The sequence below is a fragment of the Musca vetustissima genome, unplaced genomic scaffold, assembly GCF_032173495.1.
Source record: "Musca vetustissima isolate MV318-11 ecotype Yass unplaced genomic scaffold, APGP_CSIRO_Mvet_v1 utg6570, whole genome shotgun sequence".
Lineage (NCBI taxonomy): Eukaryota > Metazoa > Arthropoda > Insecta > Diptera > Muscidae > Musca > Musca vetustissima.
Genome location: NW_026873795.1, coordinates 104,309 through 120,425, shown reverse-complemented (window position 1 = coordinate 120,425; position 16,117 = coordinate 104,309). Strand labels below are relative to the sequence as shown.

Sequence of the window (16,117 nt, the reverse complement as noted above, 5' to 3'; positions counted from 1 at the left end):
GCAAGAGGAGTTATAGGAAAAAATATCAAATTGAGGACATATAACTTTATGATTTCTCCAGTGAATACAACGAGGTGTTGCAAACGGCCTAATAACGTTTCGAATTTAACACGAACCGTTAGTAAATTTTTGTATTATATCACATTTTCAATAAACTCCAATAATAAAGAAAAAGAGTCTTAGGAGCTGTGCATTTTTTCCCTTACAATTTTTTCAGAGAGAAGATCATGTTTTGTCAAAAAAAAAAAAAAAATAATCCTGGCAATTTTTTTAAGTCCTTAAGTGTTGCCCATTTTTTTTAATAAGAAAATATTAGTATTAGTATTTTTTTCTATAGAAAATAAGAGCCATTAAGGGCTATAGAATTGTTTCTTTACACATGTTTATAGAGGAAAGTTTTTTTCAGTCTGGCGGAGTACTTAGGTATTGATTATTTTTCACTAGAAAAAAAAACTTAGTGAGACAACAAGTGAAAAAGTGTTAGTTCGGCCGGGCCGAACTTGGATACCCTCCACCATAGATATACTGACAGGTACTTGAAATGAAAATATAGGGAAAATACCAAAAAGTGGATTTCATCCAACCTGTGTCTATCTTATTATTACTTCCAAACTTAGTTCAGGTTCGAAGATGTGGACTATCGGTCCACTCCTTCTGATACCTCCCACACAGGGGCTAGGTCTAAATGCGGGTTATAGTTCATGTATAGTTCATTATCGAACCTTACGTTCTAGCTTTATCTCGATATCCTCCGGGTTAAATGATTACGACAGACTCTTAGAACCAAACCTAAAACGCGGAACAAATTAGATAACCATTTTAATATAAAAAAGGGGGTTATATGGGGACTACCCCAAAAAGGGGGCGAATATAAATCATGTTTGGTAGGGAGATTTGTTACCATATACGACTACAAAATACCTAATTGCAGCGAATTCAGTTGAAAAACGCGCTCAAGAACTCCAAAATACCGAATATCGGGGGTACCCTTATATGGGGGCTACCCGAAAAAATTGACCTATATTCATAATTTTTTGTGGAGAGTTTTGGAACCTATTAAGAACTCAAAATACTAAATTACAGCCAATTCGGTGTAAAAAACGAGCAAAACCCCCAAAATACTGAAAATTAGGAGGTGCCGTTATATGGGGGCTACAAGAAAAAGTGGACCTATACTCATAATTTTTTGTGGAGACATTAAGTACCCAATAAGAACCCAACGTACCAAATTTCAGCGAATTCGGTTGCAAAACATGGTCAAGAACCCCAAAATACCGAAAATTGGGGGTACCCTTATATGGGAGCTATGCCTAAACGTGGACCGGTATAAAAAATAGTACACGGGTGCATAATTCCATATGGAGCATATTTCAACTAATAAAAGAGTAAAGTGATTGACTGACTTACTGGCTGACTTAAGGATTCATCAACGCCCAGACGAAACGCCTGAAGCTAGAATCTTGAGAATCACTCTTAGTCCGAAGGTGTCCAATTTTGTGACATAAAATAGTCACCCTATTTATGTCATATCGATTTGCGCACCAACCATTTCTTAATTTACAAATTACCAATATTTTTTTAAACTTCATTATATAGAAAATAGGCTATATAAGTACCCGCTGCGATAATGGACAAATCAATAAACAGGTCATCCCGAACCATTTTTTTTTTGACAGATAACGGGTTGTTATGCATATATATGATGCATTATATATATATATATATTTCGAGCCTGGGAAATATTTCGGGATATATGGCCGATTAGATGTTAACACTCCTCTGCGCCATCATTTGACCCTATAAATATTAACCTTCATTACCATGGGAGTTATTAGAATTAGTTAGTTCGGCTTATAATTGCGGTACCTACAGCGAATATACAGACAACAATAATGTTTCGTTCTATTTCATCCCCGAAATATCCTCTGACCATCATCGAAAATAATAAACGTCGTCCTTGACAATAACCTGATTATAATGCAAAATTTCTTAGCCATCAGCGCTCTTTAGACCCCGTACACCAATTTAATAGGCATCAATTTAAAGGTCAAACACTCCTTTGATATACTATCAAATTTATGGATCTATAGCTTCAGGCTCAAATATATACATACGCAATTTTTTTCAATTTTTCACAAAAAGTCTTGTGAAAAAATAGACCGATTTTCACCAAAACAGTCATACAAATTCCTTTGTCAGAATCCTCTCTCTCTCTGTGTTAAATTTCGAGATGTTCGGGTCATAATTCTGACCTTAGAGCGTCTAAAAAACAGTCAAAAATAAAGTTTTTGGTCCATTTCATCCATTAAAACTAATCGATCATTATCAAACATGCACAATTTCGTGACGATTGGTCCATAACTGTGGACTGTATCGCCGACGTTTTGCGTTCATATGTGACTGCATGCTAGTCGCCTATCGATTTGTCGTTCATTTTGAGATGTTCACTACTATTTTTTTAAATTGACATTTATTCTTGTGTCTCCAAGATAATAACATTAATAGAAATGCTGAACATTATGCTCCATTGGGAATTTAAACACTGTGCATTGTCTTCGCCTTGACGGCAATTGCTAACGGGTGATGCTGCTGCTGGACAAACCAACAAATACCGACTCCAATGGTTAAAACAGGTTCACCAGGAGTAACAGCATCAAGAACAGCAGTATAAGTAGTAGCAGTAGCAGTATCAGCAACAACGTCAACAAACCTATTAAAGAGACAATTTATGGCTGGCATACATTTGGTCAATAACTACAGAAGCAGAAGCAACTACCACAACATATCACCGAACCAGAAAAACATTCAATTGAATGCACTTTGCATGTACGTTCTTCATTCGTTCATTCTTCACTCTCAGGCAGATACATTTTGTGAATGTTGTTATTTCGCCCTGTCCCCCTATCACTCTCGCCATCCGTACTCCTGATTGGCCAATTTGGATCGATGTTCTACTGGAAATCTATTTACCTAAATGTTTTTATGAAACTGATACATACTACGACAACATTACGATTGTGATTGCTACCACTACAACGACAGCAACAACATTTGTTTACCTCAATATTGTTCGATGACACTCACACTCGCACTCCAGTTGGAATTCTTATGAAGTCAGGTTTTAATCTCAGTCTGGTGGTCGCTCAGGTGAGGATGATGGTGTCACCATCATTCGCCGTTGGACATTGTGAATGTCACCCGGTCACCATTGTGTCCAAGAGTATTGGTGGTTTTTGTTGTATTATAATTCTACGTTTTTTATGTGTTATTTTTGTGTTCTTCTGTTTCTATTTCATTTGTATTTTTTTCTCCTCTTCTTTTTTCGTCCACAGATGGTCCAATTTCAACGGAACACTGCGACTGGTTGTATGGTATATTTGGTCATGAAACATCGTGTACACGTTATTGGACTTGTTGGAATGGCACTGCCACCGAACAGCTATGCATTGGCGGTCTGCTCTACAATGAGAATGCCCACAGCTGTGATTGGCCTGAAAATGTCGATGGCTGCCAGAAACATCGTAAGTATAACTCCATGGTGACTACTGTTTAGGCTAAGCGTTTTCGATGGTTGGTTGGTTGGAGTTAGAGACCTTACAATGTCATTCCATACGATGATGTGGGAATTTTTAATTTAGACGATCGCATAAAGTAAAACAAAAGCAACAAACAAATTCTAATCGATTAGGCAATTCCCATGATATTTGTTTTGATTTCGGTTTTGCTTAGATTTGTAACGGCATGGTGAGCTAGTTTGGCATTGGCGTCTGGCTAAAGTGAATGAGGAATAATTTAGAAGTTGTAATAAATTTTAGTTTGTTTTTTCTCGAAAATAGTTATGGTTATCGGTAGCAGCGTAGAGATATAACGTAATTTTTTTCTAAATTCCGTCTAAAGCCAAATATTGGCGTTCTAAGGGACCTGATTTAAGCAGATTATTATACCCTACACAACTATGTTGTCAGGGTATTATAGGTTTGTGCAGCCCCAAGAGTTTGTAACGCCGCGAAATATTGGTCCTAGGCCCACCTTTAAGCATACCGATCGTCATATCACGACTAGCTGAGTCGATCTAGACATGTGTGTCCGTCCGTCTGTCCGTCTGTCCATTATAATTTGTAAACACGATACAGCCCACAGTTATGGACCAATCTTCACGAAATTTTGCATGTAGGATGGGTTCTGGCCAATGAAGACCCCTATTGTTTCTGGTAAAGATCGGTTAATATTTAGGGCGTGAAATGGACCAAAAACTTTATTTTTGTCTGATTTTCTGGTCGCTCCAGAGGCCGCAATTATGGCCCAAACACATCTAATTTTTACATGGAGAAGGGGATTGGGCCAAAGAATAACCATGTCTGTTTTGATAGAGATTGGTCAATATTTAGCGGGTCAAATGAACCCTGACTTTTGTGTGAACAATTGCAAAATGTGTATTCTATAACGTATATATTTACCCCTGAATGACAAGACCCAAGAAGTTGAAAATATACCCAAGAGGAGTATTTGGCCTTCAAATTGATACCAATTACATTGTCGTATATATTCAGATGTGGAAGTTACACTTAAATATTGTTTAGCGCTGATAGCTTTGAAATTTTCTATGTGGATCCAGGTATGGTCAAGGACAACGCCTGTAGTTTTCGGTGATGATCAGATAATAATATTTGGATAAAGTGGACTGAAAACTTAATTTTTTGGGGGTTTTTTGAGTCGATCTATAGGCCACAATTGAAATCCGAACATAACAACACAACCCACGGTGAAGAGAGTGCAAATATTGCCCAAGATCAGAATATAGAACCACACAAAGTTAGATTTTCGTGGAAGTTGTGTAGGGTATCATATGTTCGGCCCCGTCCGACTATACTGCTCCGCTCACTGTTTTTTTTTATTATTTATTGTTAGCTTTGAAATTATATACATATAAGTTCAATCGGTTGATTAAACCAAGTACTATAATCGCGTTTATTATCTGAAAATCCGATGCATTTCAGTTCACCTTTGCATCTCGTATTGTCTTTCTCAGTAGTATGTAAAAAAGGTCACCCGATAGGCTGTCACCTTGTCTGAACCCACGTTCGTTATTGACGGGCTCCTAGTGGTCTTTTACGACTTTAACTGCTGATCTTGTTCAAGTTACGGTTATCCTGCATATCTGTATTAATTTTGCAAGAATGCCGAACGCAGACATGACTTAAAACACATCTAATCGGATAGAGCTGTTGTGGGTCATTTCCCGGATTTGGCGCAGTGTAGAAATCTGTCTATGGTGGATTTGTTAAGTCTGAAGTCACCATAATTTTTGTCGCCGCGTCAATCAGCCTCTTGCCGTAGTCGGAAGTTTCTTCATGGAGGCTGTATTTTATCACCGTTGGGCCAGATTTTTGCAGTAACATCTCCTAGCATAATTTTAATGTCATGGTTATGGCAGCGGTCATATGCTGTAAAATATATTTCATAAAATATATCTTGAGTCTGCTCATCTTCATCTCCTGTCGGAGTTTACAAAGTTCACTCCTTTTATAGTCCTTGAAGAAAAATTCTTTAAAAAATCCAGTCCTTGAAAAAAATATTTAAAAATCCTCCTCCTTCTAGCCATTGAGAAAATATTTTCTAATAATCCACGTCCTCTATAGTCCTTGAAAAAATTTTCCTAATAAAATCCATTTTTGCATTAAAATCTCCCAGCAGAATTTTAATGTCATGGCCAGGGCAACGATCATATGCTGTTTCTAGGCGCTCGTAAAATATGTCTTTAGTCTGTTCATCTTTATCTTCGGTCGGCAAATGAGTTTGATATAGAAGAACTTCGCTTTATACGGATTAGAGTAATTCGCTCATCCTGTTGACCATAAGTGTTTTCATGAAGGCTATAATACAGTGCGTAATAATTACATTTACTTACGCCTGTCCCTTTCAATCGCATTTCCTGTAAGGGAATAATATCGGATTTGTACTTCTTGAATACATCCGAAAAGCGAAAACTGCACCTGTTCTATACAACGTATGCACATTCCAAGTGCAGATTTGCAGATCGTGTTTGGTTTGTTTTTCTTTTTCGTTGATTTTTCATTGCTTTTTTCTGAGTGTGGGCAACAAACGCGACGCCTCAACCCATTTCAACTATTTCAACGGGTGATGAAAATAGTTACCCCAGGTGACACCGCGGGGAGGTCAATATCCACAATTGAGATGAAAGAGGAACCAAGATAAGCCTGGGCTTCAGAGCCGTTGCTTGGTATCTATCATCCCCTACGCCACCATGTTTTGTAGTAATTTTCAAAAATCCACCCTCATCATACGCCTATGCGCCAAAACTAACCATTATGCCAAATTTTAATATTCTACCTTCAGTTGTTTCGTATGGGCCTTTGCGTAATAAAATATCTAAACTCTAATATATTTACTTTTTAATTGTACTTAAATGAAGTATACATTTTTAAAAATAAAATATTGACCACATTTAAAATTTATGATCCTTTAAAATACATCGTCCTTAAACAAATTTTCCGGTAATGTTCAACTAAATTTTGTATGATATGTAAACAATATTGTAAACAAATATTGAAGAACTCTCCAGAGGTTCTCGATAGTCAATGCCAAATAAATGTAAGCAGTAACATACCTTGTATGTATGGATGTATATTTAGTAATGTATACTAAAATGAACATATTTTAATGATTGTAAATATTTCAATGATTTATGTAAATTTACTATGTTGTTTTTGTTTTCTTTCTTCTTTTCCATTTTTCTTCAATGTGGATGCTGTAAACTATGCTCCTCTCTGGCTGCTACAACATGGTACTACAACATCAATAACACACTCTCACACCAACACATACAAAACAACATGATGCCTCATTCTTTGACTACCAAACAACATTCTTGGAACCACAAACATCGTTTCTACACCTTTACATTTATCTTCCATGACGACCATGTTTGAATGAAACGAAATGAATGGTGGATGTCTATGATTCCACTTTGTATCCTGAAAATGAAAAAAAATCGACAACAACAACAACACCGACAAAAATCCAGCTCTCTGCAATGATGACCCCAACGGTAATGTTCCTCTGGGCAAATCCTGCAATCGTTATTGGCAATGCCAGGGCGGTTATCCACGCTTGCAACGTTGCCCGGCTATGCTTGTTTTCGATAGGCATTCATTGCGCTGTGTTGTGCCACCAACAGAAGAATGCGATATCCCGACAACACCCGCACCATTTGATGGCGATGGCGAGAATAACAATGTCAGCGGTGGTGGCCAACTGGCGAAAGATGAACACGAGCGTAAGGTAAGTTTGTTGTATTGTAGTCTTTAAGTGTATGGATGTATTTGTGTGAATCGGTGTAGATATGCATATTGGATAAGTGGATCTATAGAAATACCAACGTTGTGTACATTCAATGTTCAAAAGAGGATGAAATGAAAAGATGTATGTGAAGAAGTATGGTTTCTAATTGTTTTTAAAGAGATAACAATTTCTTTGGGGAATTTAATTTTAATTTAATAAAAATGAATAGAGTTTATAAGAATACAAAATATAAAACGATTCATCACACATATATGAAAATAGTTAGTTAAAATATATCCTGCTGATAACTGACTGCTTCTCCAGACGGAAGATCAGAAGCTAAAATCGGGAATATATGTCAGTTAGGGTCAGTTAAGGTAGGAGTTTTTGAAATTCCTATTATAAGCTACGAACGGTATTAAAAAAGTGTCAGATATATATCCTATCCTATATATATATATGAATCAAATCGCATGCGTCATTAGCTTCATAAATTTTTTTAAGAATTTTCCAAAATGGGTAGGAGCCACAATGGGCAGTGGGTAAATACCCGGTAAATTGGGTAAATACCCATTTTTGGGTATTTATTTGGGTATTTACTATATTGAATAGGTAATACAACATCTTACACCCTATTTCCGGGTTTCTGTTATCAAATCGATTTAGAATGGATAGTTTTATGATACTTTAAAGACGTAGGTAAATACTTGGGTAAATACCCGAGTTTTTACCAAAAAATTTGGTATAAACTCATTAACTGCGGAACCACTTGACATAGGCGGCCAACATTTTGCAAACACGTGTTTAATGTCAAAGCAATTATATAAATCCAAAATGGGGTCCCTGGGTCCAAATTTTGATATAGCCCCAATATAACCGTATCTCCCGATTTAAGGTATTTTTTGTCTATTAGACACATTATGAAACCAAATTGGGTGTAATTTGGCACACAGTGTTCTTTTTGGATAACAAATGTCCATGCAAAAATGTATGTATGTAGGTCCACGTTTACTGGTAGCCCCCATACAAAGATACCCCTATTTTGAGTATTTACCCAAAAATTGGGTATAAACTCATTAACTGCCGAACCACTTGACATAGGTGGCCAAAATTGTGCATACATGTTTTTAATGTCAAAAAAAATATAAAAATCCGAAATGGGGTCCCTGGGTCAAATTTTTGATATAACCCCCATATTTACCCACGACTTTAAAGTATCGTAAAACTATCCATTCTAAATGGATTTGATAACAGAAACCCGGTAATAGAGTGTAAGATGTTGTATTACCGATTCAATATAGTAAATACCCGCAAATGGGTATTTACCTACCCCTTGGGTATTTACCCACCCCTTGGGTATTTACCCGGTAAATACCATCTCTAACAATTGGTAGATCACCACCCTTGTGGCACCTTGGTAAATATATTCGGATGTGGTAAATTTGGATGAAATTGAATATTCTTAAAATTTATAAGAAATATTGTGATGTGTTTGGATAAAATCAGATACTACCTTCGTGAGCTATCTTGAGCAGGTAATTGTTTGAAACGGATTTGGTCCAAAGAAAATTGGGATATAAAATACATATTCTTGTGGATAATTAAGGTATATACACAAATCTCAGGGTACACAAAACTGGTCATATGACGACTATTTTACTTGAGCAAGGTAGAGGTTAAATTCTGAGATATACACAACAATTTCATTTCACACATCCGCTCAAATAAGTACTTTGTTTTTGCTTTTGACATTATCAGACGAGCTGTCATATGGGAGGAATATGGAAAATAATCTGAATAAATAGAACGGTGTACGAGGATGCAAAAGTCTCAGTTCTGCCTAAAGGGCAACGCTAGGAACACGATCGCAATGTTGGGCATTCAACTAAAATCAGGAAACATGAAAACATAGAAATTAACAACACCAATTCAGAAAACATCATGCCACAAAGACAAGTAATTTCAGTCATATTAATAGTAACTAACCAATATCCGAACAGGTAGTTTTTTCTTAAGCTGGCTCGAGACAGAACATTTGTTCCATAAGGAGAACATAAAAAAGATCTCCATGTGCGTCGATCTTGTGCGCAAGACCATGCTTTGATATGTCATCCTCCATTTGATATTTCCATCAAAATCGTGTCCTTTTCCTTCTGCGTGAACCACAAGCAGGCTCGTTTTTATATGCCTTTCGAGCTGGGGTATACTCATTCATTCGCATAACATGGCCTAGCCACCGTAGTCGCAGCAGCTCGATACGACTGACTGTACGACTACTGTGTAGCTCGTGGTTCATTCGATGCCGATATTTAACGTCGACGAAATGATATTCAGGGCGAGAGGTGGCCTTGATTCTAAAATGCTTACTTATACCATAGTAACCTTTGTAGCCAACACAATCCTTCTCCGAATTTCAGAACTCATTTCATTAGTTTTATTTATGGCGGTACTAATGTATATAAAATCTTTGACTAACTCGAAGCTGTAGTTTTCAAGTTCCACAGTTGGTCCTAGTCTACTGGACGTCTTATGCGTTGATACCATAAGTTTGTTCTTCTCGTCATTTACTGCCAGACCTACTTTGGCAAACTCCTTCTCAATTTGTTTAAAGGTAGCTTATACCGTTCGCAATTTTCGACCCATTATGTCGATGTCATCGGCGTTGTCGAGTAACATGTGTACACCTGATCAGCATCTGACCATCGATCTTGAATAGTTCGGCTGATACCAGAATGCTCCTTGCAGATCTTCAACACGCTAGCTGTATCTATCACCAGGTTTCCATCTTCATCTATACAGGCCTTCGGTTTGGTGTTTTATTCGTTGGTAAAATTTCCGGACTTCGTTCTGACTCCTGTACATCTCGATTTGTTCCCGCTGACGTTCTTGTTATTTCATTTTCTTTTTCTTGCCATTGTTATTATCGGTACAAAGAGTGCAGGACAAGGTCTAGCAGTATGTATCAAAATAGGTAGACATCTGTAAATATTTACGTAGAACTCCCCCGTCCAAGTACATACACCAATGTTGACATTTACATACACAATTATACACCTAACGGCCCAATAATTAGAAGGACTGATTTGATAGTTATCGGCCAATATTCAGTGGATTAAATCAACCTTTCTGTGTAAAATGACAAAAACATAAGTCAATATTGATATTTTTTGGTGCTAAGATTTCACTGGCAATGATAATTCCAAATACTAAATTACAGGCAATTTGGTTGAAAAACGTGGAGTTGCCGAAAACAAAAGTTAGAAATGCATCGTTATATGAGGGCTAGCCAAATACCAAATTACTTCCAATTTGGTTGAAGGCGAAAGCCTAATATCTTCCAATTTTGTCAGCAGTATGCTATGTTAGTAAAAGTCAAGTTAAATTTTTACATAAAATGTTCAACGACTATTTTGATATTATCGGCAATAACTCTTAAGTTTATGAACAGTCGTAAAATTCTGGACCGAGAACATATCAACTATAACCATTAAATATCCTCTGGCACTGCTTGGCAGTAGGTTTACTTGTGTAAAGCTCAAATTTCCAGAAATACATAACGTTTTTTCTCTACTTGAAACGGACAATTGGGCAAAAAATTTACTTCCTGACCCACAGTGAAATATATTAGGCCCGAAATAAAATATTAGGTTGGGGAAAAGAAATCCATTATTTTTATATGAACTATAGGACTTTATTTAACATGCTTTATTTTATTTATATAGCATGCTGCACCGTTTTGTTGTATGATTTGTTGCCATTTTAAAGATAACTTCATAATACCTCTCTCATAGAAGTCCTGCTCTCTATTTGCCAATTTTTTATCACAAAGAAATTTTAGTTCTGGTTTGGCCGCCGTTTAAGCACCTCAAACCGCTCGTTGACCACGATAGTTTTCGCACAAGATTTTCGTATGTAATCCATTTCTCCGTTTAGCCAAGGAATGGAAATTCGAGCCATCTAGCTTTTTTATTCCCTCCACCATAGTATGGAGGGTATATTAATTTTGTCAATCCGTTTGTAACTCATCGAAATATTCATTTCCGACCCTACAAAGTATATATATTCTTGGTCAGGGAAAAATTCTAAGACGATCTAGCCATGACCGTCCGTCCGACTGTCCGTCCGTATGTTGTAATCACGCTATCTTTGGAAGGAATTGAGAGAGGGTGCTGAAATTTTGCATTGGTTTGTTTTTTTTTTTTTGCAGGCAGGTCAAGTTCGAAGATGAGATATATTGGTCCACGTTTAGGTATAGCTCCCATATAACAGTACACCCCAATTTTTGGGCTATTTTGGGGTTCTTGAGCGCGTTTTTCAACCGAATATGCTGAAATTTGGCACATTGGGTTCTTATTGGGTAGAAATTATATTCCCAACAAATTATAAATATAGGTCCACTTTTTCTTGTAGCCCCCATATAACGGTGCCTCCTAATTTTCAGTATTTTGGGGGGTTTTTATCGTATTTTTACACCGAATTGGCTGTAATTTAGTATTTTGAGTTCCTAGTAGGTACCTAATCTCTCCACAAAAAATTATAAATATGGGTCAATTTTTTTGGATATCCCCCATATAAAGGTACCCCCCAATTTTCGGTATTTTGGGGTTCTTGAGCGCACTTTTCTACCGAATTCACTGAAATTTGGTACATTGGGTTCTTAGTGGGTACCAAATATCTCTATTAAAAATTATAAATATCGGTTGACTTTTTCATTTCAAATACCTGTCAGTATACCTGTGGTGGAGAGTATCCAAAGTTCGGCCCGGCCGAAGTTAATGCTTTTTCACTTGTTTTTTGTTAATTGGTGTCTTTTTGAATCCATGGCGGTCAACTTCAAACATTTCTCCGATTTTATCGACATTTTCGCCGACCGGCCTAATCGATTTTTTTCAATTTTTTTACAAAATTTTACAAAATGTCTGCAATATTTTTTTTTACAAAAACCACCACTCCCCAAATAGGGGAAGGTCAGCACCTTATGACTTCTTAATTTTTTCTTGTTAAAATGTAAATGAATTATTTAGCATTTTACTTTTTTCAAACCCCTGAGTTCATATCTCAATTTTCAAATATTTTATTTAGTAATGTACAATAAATAATATAATTCAATTCTATGGTGGATAGTTTGTTTATACATGTTCTTTCATTTTAATTGAGTATACAATCAGACATACAACAATGGTATGGCTGTCGTGCATTCCCTTGGCGTACTACACTTGTTCTCTATTCAATGGGTTGCCTCCACATGCTTCCATACCGCAATTATATTTTTTCCTCATTCACTTCTTTCCATTACGTTCGTCCAAATGGCATGACGCATCATCACCACATTACAGTAGTCGACTATAATCAAACAAACAAAATTGTTGTTCTGCTCATGTAAGCGCTGTGTTGATGTGTTTTTTCATTTTTCATTGTGGTTACTATTTCATTGAGTAGAAAGCTCTATGAATAATTCCCATATGCTTTTTTCGAGTTTCATTTGTATAAATACAATTTCTTTGTATTGTACTAGTACCCGGAATCAGTGCGGTTCATCTCCTTTCTGTTGAAAATGGTTGGCTACATTTCCATTAATTGTGGCAAAATATAAAAAAGAAACCTTAATTTAGTAAAGAATATTTCTTTCACACAAAAAATACCAATAAAAAATCAAACAAAAACCAAACTATATACACTACTCTAAATATATAAACTTGAAATAAAAACAACAACATTTACATTTCAGTTTAAAATATTAGACATTAAATAGAAAAACAGAATAGGGGAATTGTGATCGCGCTTTTTTTTTATTTTTGAAAGATTTTTTTTTTATCAGAGGGATAAAACAATATTTAAAAAAATCCCAGCCCCTAATGGTCCCTTGAAAAAATATATTTCTTAATCCACGCCTATGATGGTCACTTGATTTTTTTTTTCAAAATCCACGCTTATGATGGTCCCTTGAAAAAATGTTCTTAAAAAATCACGCATATGATGGTCCCTTGATTTTTTTTTTTTTTTTTTGAAAATCCATGCCAATGTTGGTCCTTTCAGTTTTTGTTTTTGTTTTTTGAAAATTGACGCCAAATATTGTTCCTTGAGGTTTTTTTTTAATCCAGGCCTATGATGGTCCCTTGCAATCATATTTTTAAATCCACGCCTATGATGGTCTCTTAATTTGTTTGTTCAAAATCCACGTCCCTTGAAAACATGTTATTAAAAAAATCACGGTCATGATGGTCCCTTGATTTTTTTATTTTTATTTTTTTTTCAATGATAGTCCCTTGATTTTTTTTTTGAAAATTGACGCCGCATATTGTTCCTTGAGATTTTTTTTAAATCCAGGCCTATAATGGTCCATTGAAAAATATTTTTAAAAAATCTACGTCTATGAAAAAAATTTTAAAATCCATGATAGTCTTTTGAAAAATATTTTTTAAAACGTACGTATGTATATCTGTTGTGGATTCACTTAGTACTAACTACACTTGTTCAATTCAATGGATCCCTCCGCATGCTGCCCCCACACCCCTCAATTTGTTCAGTTGATTCAACATTTACGTTTATCCAACTGGAATGACGCATCACCATCACATTATAGTCGCTTATCACGTAAATGAAATTGTTCTGAACATCCAAGCTTTGTTGGCGTGCTTTTTTCGCAAAATATGACCGCAACTTTATTTACAACCATTTTTTGTATCGAAAGCTATGCTTATAATTCTCATATGCATTTTTCGAATCTTATTCGTATAAATACATTCTTCCAATGCTGATCAAGCACCCGAAGTCAGTGCGGTCGATCTCCTTTCTGTTAAAAAATGGTTGGCTACATTTCCATCAATTGTGGCAAAATATAAAAAAAGTTGATTTCTTTCACACAAAAAAACTCAAACAAAACACCATTAAGATTGAAATAAAACGACAACAACAACAAGCTTTACTTTCTATATCATCAAAGAAATTTGCGATTAGGAAGAGGAAAAAATACATTTCAGTTAAATACCAGAGAAACAGAATAGGAGAATTGTGATCGTGCTTTTTGCAACAATTTTCAGAAATTTCAGATTTTTTATATTTTTATGTTCAGATTTGGCACATATATTTCAATGTTTGCTATCGGAAAAAATATGTAAAAATAAAAATTTTTTAATAGTTTCATATATCGGTGCTGCCAATGTTCGATATTATAAATGCATTTCATCTTCTAAGAGAATAAAATATTTCCTCACAAAATATAAAATATATCCCACAGAAAATTGTCCAGATCTTCACCATGTTAAATGTTCTATAGGTCCTAATCTATTTGTCGCCGCTGGCATTCCGTATTCTATGTATTGAAGTAGACCACCTCATATATAGATCAATTTTCATTTTAGGTAGTGCTGGCCTCTTTTTTACTTCTAAAAGGGTAACACAATGTAAAGGTCCGACCCATTAAAAGCGTTTGTTAGGCATTAATGTTCTCAGAGGGTAATACAATTCAAATTTCTGAATTAGGTCCAAATTTTGCCATTTGTTCTTCAAGTTGCCCTGCCACATTATAAGAATTGGTTAGGCATTAATGTTCTCAGAGTGCAAAACAATTACAATTTCTGAATTAGGTGCAGATTTTGATGGTCCTGTAAAAAAAAAAAAAAAAATATTAAAGAAATCCACAACTATGATGTTCCCGTGAGAAATGGTTTCTTTAATTATTTTTTTAATCAACGCCTTTGATGGTCTCTTGATTTTTTTGAAATCCACACCTATAATGGCCTCTTAAAAATATATATATTTTAAAAAAAACTACAGGCGTATAATGGTCCATAGAAAGAAATATTTTTTTAACAATCCTCGCCTGTTTGGTCCCTAAATATTTTTGAATAATCCAGGTCTATACTTTTAAACCAGTGAGCGGAGCAGTATAGTCGGACGAGGCCGACCATACGATACCCTACACAACTACGACGGAGTTCTAACTTTCTAAAGAACTTTATTCCGAGCCTGGGAAATATTACGTGACATATGCACCCTCTTGCCCGATTAGAGGTCAGCAGCACATCTTCCATACACTGAAATATTTTCCGAATATTACTAATATTCAGTACGGCCCTTCTTATTACTTGTCCGGATTGACTTCAGCGTGGGTTGTATGGTGATGATCGGCTTATAACTGTGGCCTATATATCGGTTCGAAAAATTGCAAAAAAATTTAGTTTTCGGTCCATTTCATCCCAAAATTATTATTTGATCATCACCGAAAATTACAAGCGCTGTCCTTGACCATAAGTGGAACCCCATGGAAAATGTCAAATCGATCAGCGTTATATTTCCGCCCGCCATTGTGGTAAGGGTTACAATATAATGGTAATGGGTTACTAAATAATATCTGAATACGTAAGCACCTGTAAATATTTAAGTGTAACTCCCACATCCGAGAACATACATACGACATACGATATAATTGGTATCAATTTAAAGGTCAGCCACTTCTCTTGAATATACTATCAACTTCTCGGGTCTATGTCCTTTAGGAGTAAATATATACGCATAGAATCCAAATTTTGTCATTTTTCCCACAAAAAATCAGGGTCAATTTGACCCGCTAAATATTGACCGATCCTTATCAAAACAGACATGCCTTTTCTTTGGCCCGATCCCCTTCTCCATTTAAAATTTCACGATGTTCGGGCCATAATTGCGTCCTCTGGAGCGACCAAAAAACGACAAAAATTTGGTATTTGGTCCATTTCATCCCCTAAATATTAACCAATCTTTACCAAAAACAATAGGGGTCTTCATTGGCCAGAACCCATCCTACACGCAAAATTTCGTGAAGATTGGTCCATAA

General features: G+C 35.8%; 1 protein-coding gene across 1 annotated transcript in view; it reads left to right on the top strand.

Annotated features, from left to right (window-relative positions):
- LOC133328163 (protein obstructor-E-like) overlaps window positions 1-16,117 on the top strand; it is a gene marked incomplete at its 5' end in the record, with an annotated part of 57,811 nt that overhangs the window by 3,701 nt on the left and 37,993 nt on the right. The window contains 2 exons of the mRNA XM_061536722.1: window positions 3,333-3,521; window positions 7,046-7,302. Of these exons, the coding sequence (XP_061392706.1) occupies window positions 3,333-3,521; window positions 7,046-7,302 (446 nt within the window). The remainder of the gene's footprint in view (window positions 1-3,332; window positions 3,522-7,045; window positions 7,303-16,117) is intronic.